Source organism: Chiloscyllium punctatum, chromosome 12, assembly GCF_047496795.1.
Source record: "Chiloscyllium punctatum isolate Juve2018m chromosome 12, sChiPun1.3, whole genome shotgun sequence".
Lineage (NCBI taxonomy): Eukaryota > Metazoa > Chordata > Chondrichthyes > Orectolobiformes > Hemiscylliidae > Chiloscyllium > Chiloscyllium punctatum.
In genome coordinates this window covers 20,912,461-20,935,385 of record NC_092750.1, presented here as the reverse complement: position 1 = coordinate 20,935,385, position 22,925 = coordinate 20,912,461, and the positions used below count along the sequence as shown (strand labels likewise).

The 22,925-nt window shown below is 41.0% G+C and overlaps 1 protein-coding gene across 1 annotated transcript in view; it reads left to right on the top strand.

The window, feature by feature from the left end:
- LOC140483669 (tubulin tyrosine ligase 3-like) overlaps nucleotides 1-15,185 on the top strand; it is a 70,152-nt gene extending 54,967 nt beyond the window's left edge. The window contains exons 11-16 of the mRNA XM_072582032.1: nucleotides 1,602-1,727; nucleotides 4,037-4,226; nucleotides 6,768-6,916; nucleotides 9,619-9,862; nucleotides 10,694-11,129; nucleotides 12,965-15,185. Coding sequence (XP_072438133.1) covers nucleotides 1,602-1,727; nucleotides 4,037-4,226; nucleotides 6,768-6,916; nucleotides 9,619-9,862; nucleotides 10,694-11,129; nucleotides 12,965-14,656 — 2,837 coding nt within the window. The 3' untranslated portion in view covers nucleotides 14,657-15,185. The remainder of the gene's footprint in view (nucleotides 1-1,601; nucleotides 1,728-4,036; nucleotides 4,227-6,767; nucleotides 6,917-9,618; nucleotides 9,863-10,693; nucleotides 11,130-12,964) is intronic.
- Nucleotides 15,186-22,925: the final 7,740 nt, after the last annotated feature.

Below are 22,925 nucleotides of genomic sequence, written 5' to 3'. Positions count from 1 at the left end.
AGCATGGTGGCTCAGCAGTTAGCACTGCTGCCTTAGAGCATAAGGGATGAGGGTTCAATTCTACCCTTGGGTGAGTGTCTGTGCAAGATTGCATTTCTCCCTGCATCAGTGTGGGCTTTGAGTCCAAAGATGTATAGGTTAGGTGGATTGGCTATGCTAAATTGCCCATAGCATCCAGGGGTGTGTAAGCTAGGTGAATTAGCCTTGAGAAACACAGGGATAAGGTGAGTCTGAGTCAGATCCTTTTTGTGGGTTGGCATGGGCTGAATGGCCTGCATCCACACTGTAGGAAATCTATAATTCCAGCTGTGGTACAGTAAGGACGTATAAAGCAAAAGATAGGTGCTCATCATAAAGATGGCATTGTAAAGACATGAAAGCATACATTATAATTGTGAGTGGGAGAGTTGTCAAGAGAGAGATAGTTGAGCTGCAGGAGATGTAGCAAGCAGTGGTAAGTAGACAGAGCTTGGATCTTTTGGCCAAAAGTTGGGAGTCAACTAATACACAAATCAGCTATTATTCAAGAATATATGGTAGACTGATTTTTGAGAAGATTTGTAGCTCAGGTTGAGGATTTGGATGTAAGTTTGCTCACTGAGCTGGAAGGTTCATTTTCAGATGTTTCGTTGTCAAACTAGTTAATGTCATCAGTTAGCCTCCGGTGAAGCGCTAGTGGTATAGTCTGCGTTTTATTTATATGTTTAGGTTTCCTTGGATCGGTGATGTCATTTCCTGTGGTGATATTATTTGCTACTATTTTTCTCAGCGGGTGGTAAATGGGATCTAGGTCAAAGTGTTTGTTGATAGAGTTCCAGTTTGAGTACCATGCTTCTAGGAATTCTCATGCATGTCTTTGGCTTGTCCTCAGATGGGTGCGTTGTCCCAGTCAAAGTAGTGTCCTTCTTCAGCTGCATGTAAAGATACTACTGAGAGTGGGTCATGTCTTTTTGTGGCTAGTTGATGTTCATGTATCCTGGCGGCTAGTTTTCTGTCTGTTTGTCCAATGTAGTGTTTGATACAGTTCTTGCAAGGTATTTTGTAAATTCCATTAGTTTTCCTTGTTGTCTGTATAGGGTCTTTCAAATTCATGAGCTGCTCTTTTAGTGTGTTGGTGAGTTTGTGGGCTACCATGATGCCAAGAGGTCTGAGTAGTCTGGCAGTCATTTCCATGATGTTAGGACAAGGCAAACAGAGATACATACGAGAATTCCTAGAAGCGTGGCATTCCAATCGGAACTCTATCACCAAACACATTGACCTGGATCCCATTTACCACCATCAGAGAAAAAGAGCAGGAAATGACATCACCACAGGAAATGACCTCAATAGGAAATGACATCACTAACCCAAGGAAACCTAAACACATAAATATAAAGTGACCATACCACCAGTGCTTCACTGGAGGCTCACTGATGATGTTACCTATAATGGTGACAAAACATCTGAAAATGAACCTTCCAGCTCAGCGAGCAAACTTACATCCATATATGGTATAGATTACAGAATTTTACCAAAGTGAGTCTCCTACTTTGTTCTACTTCGTATTGTCTCAGCTTGACAAATGGACTGTCTTAATCATTATCCTTCATTGTCTTCAGAGGATTTCAGAATGACAGCAGCCCGGAGTATACTGAAGTGGGTTGTGGAACTGAAGAAGAAGAGTGATATGCCTCACAAAGGACATGATTGGAGAGACAAGGCACCAAGATCTTCTGTGATGGAAGGTAGTAGAGAAAGGGAAGTCCCACATTTCACTGTTACAAAATATTGAGGAGAAAGGGACCTTTAGGCTCATGATGACACAAACTAAAGAATGCAATTCTGAAGTTCATTGTGGTACGAAGCAGAGAAAATAAAGTGAGCGTGGGTTTCAACATTATACACAATTGTATATATTGACTCTTTTGTGAAGCAAATATACACCTTTCAAAAACTTATTTTTACAGGACAGCAATAGACCCAAAAAGATGAATGGTGAAAAAAATCACGTTTGATGGCCCTTTTAGTTTCATGTGTTATATTCTCTACTTTGATGAACATGATGATGTTAGGTAAAATGCACTTGGACAGTCTCAATCCAGTTCTTCTGGACTGAGCCAATAGTGGAAAGACAACTCACAATTTGGCATAAATGTTTGAATCATTTTAAAGGGCTTTGAAGTGGAAAGCTAAAATGGTAGACCACTACACTTTGGACTTCCAAGAGTAGAGATAATTTTTTTTTAGGGACATAGAAAACATGGATGCACTTTTATTCTGTATTTAACTTGGAAAGTATCAAACATAAAATTATCATAGGATTGCAAGAAATGTCTAAACATTCCTTTTCCCAGTAATGATTTATCCGTTTAAATATTGTTGGAGTCTGAAGACCTCCTATGAATTATGGCATCAGTCTTTCATCTGGTTTGTTATTTAAGGTGAACTAGTTGATCCTGTGCCACAGCCATTTACATAGTACATACAAGACATAAGGTATTTTAATTCAGGGTATGCTGGCATGATTTTTCATTTATGTTTAAAATTTCTAAATTCTAAGTAGCATGTTACTCATTGAGGCCAGGTGAAGATGAGATGTGGTATGTCAGATCCTCAGTGGCATTTTGAGTACCAATAAAGCCAGTTTAGCAAATGGCGATGCATATTAGAATGATGGCATTGAAAAAAAAATGTATTGTGAGTTCCAATCTTCAAAATTCCTGGAATTTGATGTTGGAGGACTCTTCTGCTCATCAAGACTTGGATAACTCAAGATGTAGGATGCCCACACTGAGCAATCTTTAATTTATTGCCCCTTTATTCAATTATCTATTAATTTAGTTATTTTCTAATCTCATGTCAATGTTAATAGTTAGATTCTAACATTATATTGACAAGTACCAGATGAACCAAATAATTTATACCCTATATATCTTATAACCATATCTCTTAAATTATATTGTTTTGTGCAAATCTAGTCCAAAATGAATGAAAACATTTTGTTGACAATTGAACTGATTGCACAGCAACATTAATTTGATTGGAAGAAGAGTTACGAGATATGTAACCAAACTCTAATCCGTTGTCATGGAGAAACCCAAAATGCATTCTAACAATAGTAGACTGTTATGAAAATACAACTGTTGGTAGAATTTGTTCCAGCAGTGTGAAGAATTCCCACCATTTGATATGTTTAAGGATGAAATGAATGTTCTGTATATTCTGCAAAAGTCAATTTATTCTACTTGTGGAGGTGGTAATGCCTTTGTAAAAACTGTTGCTAAGTCACTCACAAAACGGGTAAAAAAAGGCCAATAATGAAAGCTTCAATGCCGAAACTAGAATATTTATGAAAATGGAAGTTGGCAAGAGTTTCTCCTTGACTGTATCATAAATAAAGGCAGGGCATCGGTGAGCCATACAGATTTGGACTATCTCAGAGAAAAGGTAATAAAAATAGAAACAGATCATTCGGCTTTGACCTAAGCATTGTCATATTCAAATATGTGAAACAGACACCCAACCCAGTCAACTCTGCGAAGTCCTCCTCGCACCACCTTCTCATGGACATCTGGGAAAGGCCAATAACTGTTGGCCTTACCAATGATACCCAGACCTTCGCAATGATTTTTCTTTCATTTTTATTATATACTGATGGCACAGGACCTGATATCATATTCTCTGAGTAAGGAAGAAAAACCTGTTTGCTATCCACTGACCCACTCTGTTGAAAATTTACTTACAAGGATGTTAGATGTACAGAAGAATCAGCTTAGTTATGATGCCTGCTAATGCCTAATAAAAGCAACTACGTAGGTCATATAAGAAGGGCTACTAGAATTGTATGTCATAGGGCCTTGGTGCCTACATAATGTACAGTTTTCCAAAAAAGCATCCATGTCGTCTTGAGAGAATAAGGGTGTAGAGAAGCTGCAGTAAAAAGAAGGGGAAATAGTAATACTAAATTTTAGTTTACTTTTCATTGTGAGTATAATTATTAAACTGGTTACTGACAGACAGTGACAAATAGAAACTACATTTTTGATTTTCTTAGCTTTTCACAGGCAGACTCAAAAGAAGGGTGGTGTTGTTCCAGTTCAACTAGTCGAGACAGCACTCCGTGCCTGTGAGGAATATTTAAACACCATGGACCACAAAGACATTGATGTGAGTCTCGATACACCACCGGCAGTGACAGAAAGATGCTGGGAGGAGACCATCCAGCAATACTATGAGGTCATTCAGTAAGTAGAACTGGTTCATCTGGCAGCATTGTTACCCAGAACTAGAAGCATGAATTTCCACACTTCAGGATTAATTCTTAATAGCTGATGCCATCTAATAATTTGATGTCTGCTTTGAAAGGGTCGGTTGCCTTTCTTAGAAGTCAGTTTGTAAAATATATTGACAGCACTTGCATTTTATTCACTCAAATGAACACATTCAAATACTCGGCTAGCATTTATTGCCCATCTCTACTTGCCTGGTAGGCAGTTAAGAGTCAATCTTATCACTTGCTACAAAAGAACTTGTCTTTATCTTAGATATGTTTCAGACCTTTAATTAGACCACATTCATTTACAATAGAGTTTGAAATGATTTTGCCGGATAATGATCAACTTGCAGTTGTTAATGAACTGTGTCATAAAGATTTTAGTTAACAACCCACTATGAATTTGACCCAGTTCTTTTTGACTTTTGGGTCATTATGTATGTGGCAATATCCTGGTGACATTCTGATCAGCAAAGGAAAGCCTACCATTCGAGGCAATGGTAAGGCACGGCTACTGCAGCAACATCTATAAAGATACAATCCGTAATGAATAGACCACATAACCCCAACTAATGAGGAAGTACATTCAAAGAAGGCCTTAGTCAAAAGCCATGCCTTCACTTAGTAAGCAAATGGAGGAAGAAGAGGATTCTTAGGTACACTGTTTCCCTCCAATTGATGCATATCTGGCAATTCCCCTCATTGCCCCATCATTAGTCACCACTAGTGTGTGGCAAATCTTGGTGATAGAAAAAAACCCAGCATTTATCTGAATGAGGCAGTTCAGCATCCCAGCATCTGAATCTGAGGAATAAGGAATGTGCAACCAGCATGAGTCTTGGCAGAAGTGGGATTTGGGGAGGCAGTGATGGTAGGGTGTAGATGGGTATCTTCAGGTCAGGGTGGTGAGGCAGTAGTAGGCCCCACCACATAATTTACAACCCATTGTCCCTTCCCTACCTCTTCCTTTTGCTTTAATGGACCAATGTTAAATTTACATCTGGCCAGTTTTTAAATATTTAGGTAAATGCTCAAGGCAATTGTCTTCAACCAGTAATGATGGTTCCATTGAAACATAGGATCACTACATACTTATGGAGATGTACATGACCAAAGTGTCAGATTTCAGTCACAATGCGGTAATTTTAGCTTTTAGTGTAGGTGAGTTTTGGTTGGATAAAAAGTCAAAACGTTTTGAAATTTTCAAACACGAGCCCAAGCCACCTCAAACCCACCAACGTACAGTTTTAACAACTGGGACCCAAGGGTTGTTGGTGGACAAGATAGTGGAAGTCATCAACCTCCCCTCAGGAGGAAAGCACCTTTTCTAAAATATTTTAATGAAAATGTACATCACAGATTTTTTTTTGTCTCTGTTCTACATGGGCTGGGTGGGTTTCCAGTCTCTTGAGGAACTGAGCAGCTACAGAGTGGTGAGGACCAGTGGAAGAAACAATTAAGTGGCTCACGTGAACTGGTCTGGACCAGGGACAACTGGGAGTGTTTCACTGATTTTCTGAGGAAACCTATTACCGTCCCCATTGATCATGTCCAACCTGGGCCACCACAATCTAACATTCTCCTTGCACACCCATGTTGTCTTCATACGTCCTCCAAGGCACCCTATCACAATCTACCGCACAAATTCACTTGGATGTCTCCCTGTCTCCCAGTTTCATGCCCCTTCCTCTCTGATTTCCCGCATCTGTGATTCATCAACGTTTCTTCAAACCCCTCCTTCCCCAAAGCCTAGCTCAAGTTCCTACTCTCACCCCCTTGTCCTCGGATTTCAGCCATTTTCTGCAAGGATAACATGCCAACAGATACCCAGCATCTTGATCTGGCTGCCTGGGACTGGGGAACAGAATGCAAACACAATAAGCAATCTTTCTCATTAAATTCCACCAGGACCGAAGGGAAGCCCATTCTTCTTGAGATTACTGACCACGAAACCTTCTGCCTCCGTATAAGTAAATATATTGCCTCAAAATTGCAACAAGAAACTTGGTAATCAAGAGAATAACACAACTTAAGGAAGTTGGAATTTGATGTGAGTTTTTAATTTTAATTTTGATGGAGAGTGAAGGGACAATGCGTACATTGCAGGGCAAAATCAAAAGTAAAAAGCGTAGAGATTTAGAAATCCAGTAGTAAAAGACTGTTCTGGTCCAGTGATAGAATCCCCAAATCTGGGCCAGGAAGGTCTGTATTCAAATCCCACCTCCGGATGTAATGGCCATGGAGGTGTGTCATAACATATCCAGATGGTTGACTTAAAAAAATTTAAATAATTAAAATATGAAATTAACTAAACATCATATTCTATCATAACATGTTAAAATTTCATCTAGAAATAAGCCTCAAAAAATAGTTTTTGTTTGCTTCCAAAATGCTCTCAATCTAAAACTATAAAACGCAACAGTCCACTTGCCACAGTAAAGACCTGCATAAGTTGGTATCTGGAAGCTTTTTTTGTACTTTTATATTGCATTGTCATATACCTCTGTCTCAGTGAGGGAGCAACAATTCAGAATTGGAAGATCTATGCTGCGGTTTGTGAAAATATGCTGAAACAGCTACAGGAAGTGAATACACAGCTGAAGATGGAAGGAATGCGGAACATCTGGATTGTGAAACCTGGAGCCCAGTCTCGTGGCAGAGGTATGAGAACAGAGTCTGATCCAAAGTGACCTGCAACCTTTATGACTTGAAACTAAGCTATAAGATCTAGTTCTATGTTCTCTGTATTGTAAAGGAGGGGAAGCATAAATTGCTTGGTCATCTCATGTATTGGAAAGGATCTCATGACTAATATACCTTTAGAATGCCCTTTATATGGGAGGGTCAGCATTATTTAGCCACACTTTTTATTTCTCTTTTACAAGGAAAGATTAACATTACTGACGCATCTTGTTACCTTTCGAGTAGTTTCATGCCAAGGTATTAATTGTTAAGTCAATAGGTACTTAAGCAAAACCAGATTCTTTATGAATTGAGGCTTGCATTTCATTCACTGCTATGTGACTACAGATTTTATAACTTCTTAACTGCAGTACTTTTTTCACGGGAGATTATCCAAATTTTATCATGCCCGCTCAACAGTTCTTAAGACAGAAAAGATCATGTCACCAAATCAATGCATGCAGTCTGACAATATTTAGTTATATTTATGTATTTGTAAAACATAAGAAGCAAAAAAGACATGCTGCCATGCTGAAAACAAAATAGCCAGATTTATACAATATATCAGCTCTTTCAAAGCCAAGAAAAATGTCAAAAATTTGTACGTCTTTGTGAAAGCTTTTGTGCAATGGTTTCCATGGCAGTTACATGGGATACAGTTTCTTCAGTGAATTTCTCATCGCTTATCCACGTTAAGAATAAAGTGGGAAATTCCAGACTCCAGGAAACAGTACATTTTCATTACATTTTCTCTGCTGTTATAGAACCATGTGCTAGTAATCTGCAAAATGGACATCCACACATTGACTGGTATCCAGTTCTACCTTATTAACCCCAGAGGAATAAAAGTGACAGATTCATTCATGTAGAGGGGGTTCCCCGGCAGAGTTAGACAATAATAATTTGTCGTACAGCCACTGAGCAAAGGCATTACAATATATTGTGAAAATTTCACTCTGTAAAGGAAATCAAATATCCATGAAGACATTTCTGTCATGCATCCATCAGTTACAGACCATATGAAGGCTTCAACTCTGTCGGTAGAATCTTTTATGCTTTTCTTGAGTTTGGAAAGTTACATTACTTCAGTATATTCCTTGTAGAAAAATATTACTGATCTGTCCTTCAATGAGTCTCTGTTTTGAAGGCTATTTCTTTTTCAGATCAGAGGAACTTTAGCAGTTGTGTTGCCCAGGGTTCATATTGGAGTCCCTGCTCTTTCTGAAATGTATTAATTACCCGGATTTGGATAAACAGAGGATAATTTCAACATTTGTAGATGGCACAAAACTGGGAAGTGGAATAAGCAATGAGGAGGATTGTAACATGTTTTAAGAAGTCCATTGGCAAAGTGGTAAACTGGACAGAAACATGACAGATGAAATTTAATTTGGAGAAGCATGAAATTTTACATTTCTGTCAGACAAATAAGAGAACAATATAAACTAAATTATATAATTTTAAAGGGAATGCAGAAACAGAAGAGCCTGAGAGTGTATCTACCCAAAATTTTGGTGGCAGCACAAGTTGAAAAGGCTACAAAAAATAATCAGATGTGATCCTTGCCCTTACAAATGAAAGTGTAGAGCACAAAGGTGAGGAATTTATGCTAAACCTTTATAAAATATTGGTCAGGCCTCAGCTAAAACACTTGCCTGGAAGCAGGATGGGAATGTTGGGTGCTAATTAACAGCTTAGTCTTATTCTCCCAGCCAGATTGAGAAGATACTTGCCTGTCAAACAAATAACATTCAACATTAGAGTTGATCGGCAGAATTGGCCGTGGTGATATTTGAACCCACGTCCCTGTCAAGACTGGAATCTGGATCCAGTGCCTTAGACTGCTCAGCCACACTATTGCTGCCTGAACTGCTGTGCTCTTCCAGCATCACTAATCCAGATAACATTCAACACCAGCCTTCAGGCGTGGAGTGGAGAAGGTTGGGGGAGTGAATACCTTGAGAGCTTAACAATCATAGATCTTGAGGTAGATGGAGGATTTGGGCACTGAGGAGGAGATTATTGGTAGGATCAAGTGTCATTTGGAGATTGGACAGACCATAAAGGCAGAGATTGGAAAGGTCTTAGAGTGGTGGGGAGACATAAAAAGAGCCTTGAGATGGGGTGTGTATCAGAAGGAACTGATGGTGATGGAGATTGCAAGACTTGCATTATAAAATATCACTAAGGCCTCAGGGGGCATAGATTGAAAGGGCCTTGGAGGTAGGAAGGAGAAGGTTGGAAGAGTTAGTGATGGAGGAGATCTCATGGACTAGATGGGAAGAATTGGCAGTAGGTCATGAAGGCTCAGTAAAGCAGAGAAACTGAATCAGGAGTTAAGACACTTATGTGAATGCACGAATTGAAATGATGTCAAAATGGTAACTTTCAAAAGGGAATTAAGTAAATATGTGAACAAATTTACAGGACTCTAGCAAATGAGATATTAAATAGTTCTACCATGTATCCACAGTCTGCATATGTGCTGTACTACTCTGTGATTCTTTGAGCTTATTTATAAACATAAATATGTCTCTCAGTTTGTTCCTCAATTGGAGGGTAGAGAGAGTATATTTCCAGTACAACTGTCAGTGTTGTAACCTACACCTCTTTCTGACTATTTGCCTGAAGTGTGGTTTCAGTTGGGTGGAAAGTGAGATTTTTATTGTCTATCTCTGCAGGAATCACCTGCATGAACCGTTTGGAGCAGATCGTGAAGCTAGTTTATGGCCAGACAACTCTCATCACAGATGGCAAGTGGGTAGTGCAGAAATACATTGAACACCCGTTGCTTATTTATGGGACAAAATTCGATATGCGGCAATGGTTTTTAGTGACAGACTGGAACCCTGTGACAATCTGGTACTATAAAGACTGCTATCTACGCTTCTCATCTCAGGCATTCTCATTGGACAATCTAGACACGTATGTATCACCATGACAACTCAGGCAATTTCTCTTGAATGGTAGTTCATTGAGAATGAAATCTCATTAACAATAAGGGTAATAAATGGGGAACATGTGCACTTGAAGACAGTGCCATTAAAGAACTGGGACTTTGGGTTGTTGGCCACATTGGGTTGTAAGGGCTGTAATATTTTTGACGCTCAGCCATAGGTCAATGCAATGAACAGTAGTTGTGCCAGAGTGAAAATGGTGACTGACAAACGAGAAAAATTTAATGATAATTGCCTTCCCAAAATATCTTACTCTGACCCCTAAATTTCAACTTGACTTGAACTCTCTTACCCTCTTCTCAGCCCCATCTGATGGAAAACAGGCAGGAAGAGAGACTTAAAACGGATTGTAGAACTTAGCTTCTCCTTTCTCACCTAAATATGACTGACTATAATTTGAAGTTGGAGAAGGCAATGAGTTCCCAAGATTCATTGGAAATGTGGAAATCAGGTCCAGTGATGGCAGATCAGGGAATTATGCTTTGCAGCCTACCAACTTATTATATGCAAAGCGGAGTGACAGTTTTGCTGCACATTTATCTGTTGAAATATGCTTTCAATAGCTGTTAGGTTTTGCTTGGGATTGAAATGATCAGTTATGGAATTTTAGCTTTTCATTGTTCCACATAAGATTGCAAGTCAGACATATCTTACAGATATTTTCCCTTACAATACTAAAGCAATGCTTTATGTTGTGCAATGTTAGTCATGTCTAAATCCTCTATGTAAATGGTCATTCACCCTAAAGATAACTGCAGTTCATCTTATTGCAGCTAACAAATCTCTCTTTGTTTTTTAGAGCAATTCACTTGTGCAATAACTCAATCCAAAAACACTTTGTGGCCTCCTCCAGTCGCCACCCGTTAGTTCCAAGAGACAATATGTGGTCCAGTAACCAGTTCAAAGAGTATCTGAACAAAAATGGCTTTGAAAACATCTGGGACGATATCATCTCTCCAGGCATGAAGAAGGCAATTGTGAATACCATGCAGGTAATGCAGGACATTGTAAAACCTCGCAAGAACAGCTTCGAGCTGTACGGGGCAGATTTCCTGTTGGGAGAGGACTTTAAACCATGGCTGATTGAAATTAATTGTAGCCCCACAATGTCACCTTCAACACCAGTGACAGCCACATTGTGCAGCAATGTTCAGGAGGATACAATAAAAGTGATTATCGACCGAAGAACTGAGAAGACCTGTGACACAGGCGGATTTGAGCTTCTGTATAAACAGGTAATATAAATGCCACTGACTATAGGGAAAAGCAAAGGGAAATAAAGGGAAATGATTGCTTCCTGCTCAGAATACTGGACAAACATTACAATCAAATAGGAATGTATAATCCGGTTGGTGGCCTACCGCTACAGGAAATAGATTAAAGAAGAAGAAACTATCTAAAAAAATCTCTTATCTTCTCGGCTTTAAACCTGAGAGTCTCAGATACTCAGATGTTGGATTCTGAAAGCACGTGATACTGAAGTTGAACAATAATAACTCTGTTTCTCTCAATGCTTTTCTCCAGCACTTTCTGCTTTTATTTCAGATTCTCCAGTCTGTCACGATTCACTTTGGAAAGTGCACTGATTCTGAAACCTCGCCTCTCCCAGTCACCATCAAATTTAATGATTTAATTAAAGCACGCAAAGTCCCTAATTTACTTGTCTAATGGAATCAGATTAATAGAAAACACTGCCCAAGTTCCTGTACTCAGCAAAAATTACTGTTTATTGCAATAAATAAGTTAATGCAATAATATACAATAAATAAATAAGTTATAGCCATAAATAAACAAAACAGTGAACAACCAACATACAACTCCACCAGTTGAAACTCTAACTCCCTTTTTAAAAATCCCTAAACACACAAATAAATAGGAAGACATTGAAGTTACGGGTGGAGGAAATAAGCAGTAGGGAAGCACAGTTTAATACCACCGGTCCACAGGATTGAGACAATGTTCTTTTTGCTCCCCAAAATTTTTTATTGCCTGATCTCCTTCTACTTTTTTCACTTTTTCACAGGAGACTCAGGGTGACTGGTACACTAATTATAAAGCTTTGGAGTTACTCATTAAGAGTAATCATAATTGTTGGCTGGCTGACGACTTCGAGGTATAAGCAGGAGGCTGGAAGAATACAGCAAGCCAGGCTTTTCTGAACCCTTTCAAGTTTCACAGCATCCTTCCGATAGGAAGATCAGAATTGCATGCAATATTCCTAACCAATGTCCTATACAGCCACAACATGACTGCCCAACTCCTGTACTCAATACTCTGACCAAGAAAGGAAAGCATACCAAATGTCTTCTAAACTATCCTGTCTACCTGTGATGCTACTTTCAAGAAGTTATGAACCTGCACTCCAAGGTCTCTTTGTTCAGCAACACTCTCTAGGACCTTACCATTAAGTGTATAAGTCATGCTAAGATTCACTTTCCCAAAATGCAGCACCTCGCATTTATCTGAATTAAACTCCATCTGCCACTCCTCAGCCTGTTGGCCCAACTGATCAAGATCCTGTTGTAATCTGAGGTAACCTTCTTCACTGTCCACTACACCTCGTATGGTCTGCGTGAGCTAAATTGGCTTTTTCGGAGCAGAGATGATTCAATGACTGATAATTGTGCTGAACGCATCTTATTATTCCAAGATCTGTTGTACCCCCATCCATACCCCCTCCCCCGCAATCCACAGCCCGCAACTCCCCCACCTCCTCCTGCCCCGACACTTCGCTGACCTCCACCCTTCCTCCATCCACTAGTTTCTGTAACCTCGTGGAAGAAGCACACTGAACATTTAAGCAAATCCAAGATTAAATTCAGGAAAAATAAGTGCTAACATTTTCTCTGATTATCCCTAGATTTTTGAAAACATCAAATTAACTGTCATTTATTTTACCCAATTTTCTACATATCTTTTACTTGCCACAATTGGATTTGCATCAAATCCAATAATTTATTGTTATCCCCATAATGCAAATGTTCAGGGATTTTATGATAGCATAAATGCTGATGTGCGATCTTGCTTTGTTTTGTCATTTACAAGTAATTTGGTTTACTTTCTTTTACAGTGTTCTATGGCCATTCCCCTTTACTTAGGAATCAATCTGCTCGTTGAAGGATCAAGCATCAAGAAACCACTGGCACTTATTCCGAAGAGCCAGAGCAATGGATTGCGTAACATTTCCCAGATCTCTGAAACCGTGCAAAAAATATGTGGTCTCACATCACAAAACCGCCAAGTAGCCCTGAATGATGATGTAAATAAAGCAGCTAACACCGAATCTGCCAAAACTAGAGACTATCCCAAACTATGCAGCAATCCAATCAAATCAAAACTTGCCACAATTGACAGCAATCCTGAATTTGCAAAACGTCCTCTTAATTTACCAATTGCAAAGAGTTCCAATATTAGCAATATAAAGAATCTCATCTATTTTGGTAATGAAAAGAATCCTTTACTTCCAATTCAGAGCAAAGTTCCACCTAATCTCAATAATACCGGCATTGCAAAGAATCTGTTAAATTTCAATAATTTGAACATGGTAAGGAATTCTTTAATTCCCAACCACTTCAGTATCACAAAAAATGTATTATACTCAATGAATTCCGGTGCGATAAGAAATCCTTTGAATCATAGTAATTCTAGCAATACAAGCAATTCTTTAAATACCAGTAATCCCAGCATCACAAAAAGTCAATCAAATTCGACTAATTCCAGCATGGCAAAATATCTATTAGATTCAAATAATTCCAGTACTCCAAATGATTCATTAACTGCTAATAATTCTAGTGTCACAAAAAATCCCTTAAATTTGACTGATTCCAACGGTGCAAAGGACCTGTCAAATTCCAGTTCTTCCAGCACTACAAACAATTTGTTAAATCCCAGCCATACAAAAGATTCTCCCATTCCCATTCATTCCAATGATCTAAACAATTCCACAGCTCCCAATCCTAATGTTGCAAAGAATCATAATATTTCCCAAGATCCCAACCATATTCAAGACCATGGCAGTTCCAACACTTGTGGGAAAGAGAAAACTGTTGACAATACCAATAACTCCAGTAAAATAAAAACTTCCAGCATTTCCAAACATCATCACAAGCCAAGGAATTACTCTTCTTATAGCCGTAAAAAAGCAAAGAAATTAAGCAGCCCCAAAGTTCTGGGCACCAGCATTGTAAAAGCATGGGATGAAATGCAAGAAATGAAAAATAATATTGCTGAAACAACTCAAGCTACTGAAACTGAAAACAATACCAAACTTGACCCAGGTGACCAAGTGGAACACGATTATGAAGTGCCAAAGTTTAGCAAGACTGAAGCAATTAAGAAAGTCAACAAGCAGCGTTTACAGCCTAGATCTAAGATCACGCAGATGAGTATGTCCGTAAAACATCTAATTTTGCCCAATCGACAGATGCTCAGAGATCCCCTCCATGTAAATTTGAAATGTTTGAGTCTTGATATGTTGAACTTTAAAGATATGCAGCATTCCAGATCCTCACCTGCCACAGATGCAAACAGAGTTAGAACTGTCCATGAGAAATCTGCTCCATTGCGATATTCCTACAATTCACCAAGGCTACACCTAAAAGATCCGAATATTCCACAGCTTCATATTACTGGCTTGCAGCCACAATTTAAAGCTTCAAGTGATATCAGCAACAAGTACATTGAAACCCATAAGAATGCAACTAGCAACCTGTTCAACATTAAGAAGCATCTGCTGACCAGCTCTTTCCCACTCTTTCAGTAACACAGTTATTGTGCTGACAAATTGTTCTCAGATTATCCAATAATTTCTCGTGGATGTTTGTGCTGTCAAGTCCTTTCAAACTGTTTCACTACACCAGACTAAGTTTTTGCACTACCTCTTGGCAGGTTTGTGCCCTCTGAAGTTACCTTTCGATAAAATGTAGCTTTTACTCTCTCGACAATATGCATCATTTGGCAGCCATTGTGTTTTGAAAAGAAGCTTATTTTTAAAAGATATATCATTTTATAATCGTTTAAAAGCCAACTGCTTGCACGTCAGATTTCGCAGTTGGATCTGAAAAATTGAAAGTGATTTTAATAATGAATTGGACATTGTTCTCATCATTGATCATAGTTTGATTTGTTTCTGTCTCTTTACATAAAATAAAACTACCTCTGCTTTTGTCAATCTTCCAGCTAAACTGAAAACGCCAGTGGAAATTTGAAATACAAAACAAGTACTAAAGCAACAGAATGTGTGGAATAGATCAGATACAATAAACATTGAACTTAACAAATAAGATGCAATCAAGTACAATAAATGTGAAATGTAACAAAATATCTCGAGATCTGAAAGTATCTATACTGTTAATTTTATGCTTATGTGTTTTCCCTGTATGCAAATCATTGTTTTCTACTGGTGTGTTATTATCACAGTTCTGTCTCAACTTTTCCATTATAAATTACTATGACCAGGTTTACAATGAAAATTGTGGCACTGGAAAAGCACAGCAGGTTAGGCAGCATCTGAGGATCAGGAGAATCGACGTTGATTTTCCTGCTACTGGATTAGTGGTGCTGGAAGAGCACAGCAGTTCAGGCAGCATCCAAAGAGCAGCGAAATCGACGTTTGTCGGGCAAAAGCCCTTCATCAGGAATAAAGGCAGTGAGCCTGAAGCATGGAGAGATAAGCTAGAGGAGGGTGGGGGTGGGGAGAGAGTAGCATAGAGTACAATGGGTGAGTGGGGGAGGAGATGAAGGTGATAGGTCAAGGAGGAGAGGGTGGAGTGGATAGGTGGAAAAGAAGATAGGCAGATCGGACAAGTCAAGGAGACAGTAACTGAGCTGGAAGTTTGAAACTAGGATGAGGTGGGGGAAGGGGAAATGAGGAAGCTGTTGAAGTCCACATTGATGCCCTGGGGTTGAAGTGTTCCGAGGCAGAAGATGAGGCGTTCTTCCTCCAGGCGTCTGGTGGTGAGGGAGTGGCGGTGAAGGAGGCCCAGGACCTCCATGTCCTCGGCAGAGTGGGAGGGGGAGTTGAAATGTTGGGCCACGGGGCGGTTTGGTTGATTGGTGCGGGTGTCTCGGAGATGTTCCCTAAAGCACTCTGCTAGGAGGCGCCCAGTCTCCCCAATGTAGAGGAGACCGCATCGGGAGCAACGGATACAATAAATGATATTGGTGGATGTGCAGGTGAAACTTTGATGGATGTGGAAGGCTCCTTTAGGGCCTTGGATAGAGGTGAGGGAGGAGGTGTGGGCACAGGTTTTACAGTTCCTGCGGTGGCAGGGGAAAGTGCCAGAATGGGAGGGTGGGTCGTAGGGGGGGTGTGGACCTGACCAGGTAGTCACGGAGGGAACGGTCTTTGCGGAAGGCGGAAAGGGGTGGGGAGGGAAATATATCCCTGGTGGTGGGGTCTTTTTGGAGGTGGCGGAAATGTCGGTGGATGATTTGGTTGATGCAAAGGTTTGTAGGGTGGAAGGTGAGCACCAGGGGCGTTCTGTCCTTGTTACGGTTGGAGGGGTGGGGTCTGAGGGCGGAGGTGCAGGATGTGGACGAGATGCATTGGAGGGCATCTTTAACCACGTGGGAAGGGAAATTGCGGTCTCTAAAGAAGGAGGCCATCTGGTGTGTCCTATGGTGGAACTGGTCCTCCTGGGAGCAGATACGGCAGGGGCGGAGAAATTGGGAATACGGGATGGCATTTTTGCAAGAGATAGGTTGGGAAGAGGTGTAATCCAGGTAGCTATGGGAGTCAGTGGGTTTGTAAAAAATGTCAGTGTCAGTCGGTCGTCACTAATGGAGATGGAGAGGTCCAGGAAGGGGAGCGAGGTGTCAGAGATAGTCCAGGTAAATTTAAGGTCAGGGTGGAATGTGTTGGTGAAGTTGATGAATTGCTCAACCCTCTCGCGGGAGCACGAGGTGGCGCCAATGCAGTCATCAATGTAGCGGAGGAAGAGGTGGGGAGTGGTGCCGGTGTAATTACGGAAGATCAACTGTTCTACATAGCCAACAAAGAGACAGGCATAGCTGGGGCCCATACGTGTGCCCATGGCTACGCCTTTGGTCTGGAGGAAGTGGGAGGATTCAAAGGAGAAATTGTTAAGGGTGAGGACCAGTTCGGCCAAACGAATGAGAGTATCAGTGGAAGAGTACTGTTGGGGACGTCTGGAGAGGAAAAAATGGAGGGCTTGGAGGCCCTGGTCATGGCGAATGGAGGTGTAGAGGGATTGGATATCCATGGTGAAGATAAGGCGTTGGGGGCCAGGGAAACGGAAGTCTTGGAGGATGTGGAGGGCGTGGGTGGTGTCTCGAATGTATGTGGGGAGTTCCTGGACTAGGGGGGATAGGACAGTGTCGAGGTAGGTAGAGATGAGTTCAGTGGGGCAGGAGCATGCTGAGACAATGGGTCGGCCAGGGTGGTCAGGCTTGTGGATCTTGGGAAGGAGGTAGAACCGGGCAGTGCGGGGTTCCCGGACTATGAGGTTGGAAGCTGTGGGTGGGAGATCTCCTGAGGTGATGAGGTTCTGTATGGTCTGGGAGATGATGGTTTGGTGATGGGGGGTGGGGTCATGGTCGAGAGAGCAGTAGGAAAAGGTGTCCTCGAGTTGGCGTTTGGCTTCAGCGGTGTAGAGGTCAGTGCGCCAGACTACCACTGCGTCCCCTTTATCCGCTGGCTTGATGGTGAGGTTGGGATTGGAGCAGAGGGATTGGAAGGCTGTGCGTTGTGAGGGTGAGAGGTTGGAGTGGGGGAGGGGGGACGACAGGTTGAGGCGGTTAATGTCCCGGTGGCAGTTGGAAATGAAGAGGTCGAGGGCAGGTAATAGGCCAGCGCAGGGTGTCCAGGTGGATGCAGTGTGTTGGAGGTGGGCGAAGGGGTCCTCGGAAGGTGGGCGGGAGTCCTGATTGTGAAAGTAAGCTCGGAGGCGGAGGCTTGTTGATTTTCCTGCTCCTGGGATGCTGCCTGAACTGCTGTGCTTTTCCAGTGCCATGCTTTTCAACTCTGATCCCCGGCATCTGCAGTCTTCACCTTCTCCTTATAATGAAAATTGCCTGTGTACATTTGCCACTGTATAATCACTGATGCTTCAGAACCTCAGTTTTGAGTTCTTCAACTCCTCAGTTGAGAATGCTGTGCTCCAGTCAGCTCTCATTTTTCTTATCAGTTTGCGGGATGTGGGCATCCCTGACTTGGTCAGCATGTATTGCTCATCCCTAATTGTTCAGTGGATCTGGAGTCACATGGTGGCCAGATCTGGTAAGCAGAACAAACTTCCTTCCCTAAAAGACATTAGTGAACCAGATGAGTTTTTAGCAACAACCAACATCATCATCATTAGACAAACTTCTTTTTAATATTGAATTCAAGTGTTACAATCTGCCGATGTGGGATTAAGACCGATATCACCAGAACATTAGTTTGAGGCTCTGGTATGTTCATCTATAGACACCATCTCCCCTAACTGCCACGTTTTGCTATTTAACTATTCATTATATTTAATCAAAGTAAATCAAAATAAAAAAGAGTGTATGGCTTCAAAATGAGCATGAATTAAATCGAAAAATCCTGGTCCAATAATGCCCTTTACCCTTACTCCATTTTATTTGACCACTATATTTAACCTTGACTGCCTGTGCACAATGTTATGGATGATCAACCAGTCTGACTAACTCAGACCATGGTCAGAGATTATCATTACTCAAATGCATGAATGATGCTGCTCATTTGAATTCCAACATTCTTCAGTATAGACCAGGCAAGTCTAATTTTCCTAATTTTCGGTTGCTTTCATTCTCCTTATCAACCGTAAATCACATCTAAATGAGTTGTCAGGAGGCCATCTGTTCTGATGTATCTATTTCTATCACTGAGCAGGCTGTGCAGAAAAATGAAAGAGTAGATAGAAGATGATTGAATATTTTATTTCCCGAGAGTGAAGGGAGGGAGGATGAGACAAACAGCAAGAAGCACAGACACAGATTGTAAATTTTGTGCAGGTTTTTGTTTAAAAAAAACACGACAATAATTTTCCATAAATGTACTTGCCTTTTCAAAACAGTTGCTGATTTTTTTTTGCGATTAAGTATATAGATGGGCCTAAAAGTAGGGGGCACTTCTACTCCTAGTGGAGATGTTCTTTAGCTCTAAGTCGATCGCTCAATTATGACCTCAGATCATTACTTGTGCATGAATTGGTGAAATACCAAATTTTATGGACAGGTGGTCAGGAAGGTCTGCCCTCTCCCTCTCTGGTCTCTACCATCTGGGCACTGTATTTAAGTGGCATCCAGTCAGTACTTCACTGCCTGCAATACAGAAACAATACTTGACCTCTGCTCATCAGCCTCACTCATCCCGAAAATGCTAGAGCCTCGGCAAAATGTGACACTGCACTTTAGAGATGCTGTTCGGAGAAAAGGAATTAGCTACATGGGTTAACAGCCATAGACAGCTGAAGAGCGCCAGCCACAAGAGGATGAATGAAATGCTGTACTCTGCCAAGCTGTGTACCACTTGCCACTCAATGCTTCATACCTCCAAGTACAAGTTAGCCTTGCAAGATTGCTACTTGCAAGAACGTCACATAGTGGGATGGGTCCCAGGCATCTCCATCAAATGGCTCATGTGCAATCAATTGCTGTTATTTAATTGCACCATAGTGATGCTATATTTCAAATATCTATCAAGGCTCACACTTAAAACATAAAAGGAGCTACAATACCCAGATCCTGTGCACCATCAGCCTTTATCACAACAGGGATAACACATACGTCTGGTAGCTTGCATAGGAAACCACAAAGGATGGCTTTGAGTCAAGTACCTCTTACTGTATAGTCATTGAATCATAGAGTACAGAAGAGGTCCTTCAGTTTGTTGAGTCTGCACTGACCAAACTACTCTAAATGTAAGCTAAACACGCTTTCCAGCATTAAGCTCATTATCTTGAATGGGGATAATGACATTTTAAGCATTAATCGAAATACCTTTTATAGGTTGTGAGGTTTTTCATCTCTACTACCCTCCCAGGCAGTGCATTCCAGATCCCCTCACCCTCTGGGTGAAAGTAGTTTCTTCAAAACCCCTCTAAACCTCCTGGCTTTCAACTTAAAATTATGTCTTCTTGTTATTAATCCTGTAGGTAAGGGGAACTGCTGCCTCATTTTCACCTGTTTCTGCCCCCCATAATCTTATTGTCCTTAATCCCCCTCAGCCTTCTCTGCTATAAGAGAAACAACCTGAATGTATCCAACCTATCTTTACAGGTAAACTGCTCCAACCGGACAATGTCCAGGTGAATCTCCTCTGCACCCCCTCTAGTGTAATCATATCCTTCCTATCGTGTGGCAACCAGAACTACACCAGATGTGGCCTATCTAAAGTTTTGTCCCACTCCAAAATAACCTCCCTCCCCGTATAACCTATGCCATGGCTGATAAAGGCAAGTATCCCATGTGCCTTTTTGACCATTTTGTAAACTTGTCCTACTAACTTCAGAGTTCTGTGGACAAGCATACTCCTCCCCCCAAAAAAATCACTTTTTCCCTCTGAGCTTTGTAATGTCCTGCCATTGATTGAGTACTCCCTTGTATTGTTACTTCTTTCAAAAACATAAGCTCTCATTTTTCAGGGTTAAATTCCATCCACCACTGATCTGCCCTTCTGGCCAATCCATCTACATCTTCCTGTAACCTAAGACCATCTTCCTCGCTGTCAATCATCCATCCAACCTTTGTGTTATCTGCAAACTTACTTATTACCCTTTGTACCCTCACTCTCTGTCTCCTGCCACTAAGTCAGTTTTGGGTCCAACTTGCCAAGTTACTCAGGATCCTATATTCTTCTACTTTATCAGTGTCCCTTGTCAAAAACTTTACTGATCTTTCAGGCAGTCAGATCATTGTTGTCTCTCACCAACAATGGTTCTTTGATGAAACTGAACCAACTTTCATTCTGATATCTTTAACACCTGATTAACCACATACCAGATTTTGCATCCTGCCAGCGCACATAGACACTAATGAGGGATCAACATCTCTATCAGAATCCATTAATAGAGGGATCATGCTCAATGTATTCATATAAATTATTTTTTTCCTACAAGAGAACATGCACAAATAAAGCACAGATCTGTCCACACTGGGAGTAGCACTAGGTCTGGGGAAACAAGGGGAGTAAGCTTGACATGAAGTCAAATTAGATATCTGCAGCCCTCCAGATGGAAAAACCTCCAATCTGCTATTCCCAATTGCAACATTGAGCGCCATCCTCTTAATTAAACCTTGGGTAAGGATGGTGGCTCAGCACACCAACAAATCTTTGCTTTTCTCTGCAGCCTCCAAGTCTCATTCCCAAGTCAGGATAATAAAAAGGAGGTTGCAGTCCCCAGGGCTATCTCTAACATGAAGGAACAATTGGGAACCTCAAAGGATGCACCATCGGTACCTTCTTGCCCAACCTTCCAGCAGTGCAGAGTCATTCACCACAGTTTATAAACTATCAAGAATAGACTTGGATGTTAAGACCAAGAGTAGTGGAATAGACACACAGCATTGGCACATGGATCAGTTTCTTTTGAAGGATGGCAACTTTGCACAGTACATTACAAGGGAGTTCAGGGCTTTTTGGGACATCAATTGGATTACGTCCAGTAATCCATCAGTACTTTGGGACACCACCAAGGCATTTTTAAGAGGTCTGATTATTTCATACTCAACAACGAGAAGGAGGCAGAGAGGACAGCAGCAGCTGATGCTTGAGGCCTGGCTAAAGGCAGCCTAGTCAGCATATTATAGCAGAACATCTGTGGTTAAGTTACAGCAGGTCATGGCTCTCTGGGCTGCTCTGGACTCAGTGCTCACATAAGCGGCAAAGAGAGGGGTCTCCTTTGCAGAACAAAGGCTGTTCAAATATGGGGATAAGCCAGGTAGATACCTGGCTTACCTGGCTAGGAAGAAAAGTGCCGTGTAGTCCATTGTGTCTATTAGGGAGAGAACTGGCAACATCACTTGCAAGCTGAAAAAGACTAATGCCAGATTTTGGGAAGTCTATGTAGGAAAAACAAACACAGAGAATGTTGGAGAAACTCAGCAGGTCTTGCAGCATCTGTGGAGAGATTCAATGTTTCATGTCTGGTATTATTCTTCAAAGAAGTCTTCTTCAGTATTTTGCTTTAATTGGCGTAATAGAAATTTTCTCCAACTAAATTTAAACAAAGTTTGTGGTTCCTACCACAAACACAGCTCCCTGGTCACTAATCCCATCCATCTGTCAGAGGTTGACACAATTTTGATATTATATTCAACCCCTAGAAGAGCTTTCCAAAAGCATATCCACTTAATCATTTATCTTTTTCCACCTCCATAATATTGCCTGACTCCATCCTGCCTCAGCTCATCTGTTGCTGAAACTCTCTTCCATGTCTTTATTGTCTCGAGATGGGATTATTCCGGGCTGGCATTCCCTTCTTTCATCATCCATTACTATATGATTATCAAAAGTCCCGTTGTCCATATCCAACTTGCAACAAGTCCTGTGCATCCATCATCCCAGTCCTCAATCACAAATAGTGGCTTTCAGTTAATCAGACATCAATTTTAAACAAAAAAAAACTGTGGATGCTGGAATTCTGGAACAAAGACATAAATTCTGAAGGATTGGATGCATCTGTGGAGAGAAAGCAGAATCAACAGTTTGGGACCAGTGCCTCCCTTCCTTCTAGATATGTTCTTCTACTTTCTAGTCTGTTGGAACAATTCCTGAATCAGGGAAATTTTGGGAAATATACTGCATTGGATGGCCTGTGACATGATGAGGATGAAAGAGATGATTATGAAGAAAGTGTGCCATGTGAATTGAGGTTAGTTTGAACATATTAAAGGGGGATGAGATAGGGAGTGTTAAGAGGATAGAAAATTGGGAAGTGTACACTGACTGATGCCAGAAGGTCCAGGTTCAACTCCTACCTGCCCCAGATGTATCACAATGTGTCTAAACAGGTTGCTTGCTTGTATTTTCAAGTAAATCTGATTGACTATAACCTGGTGTGTGA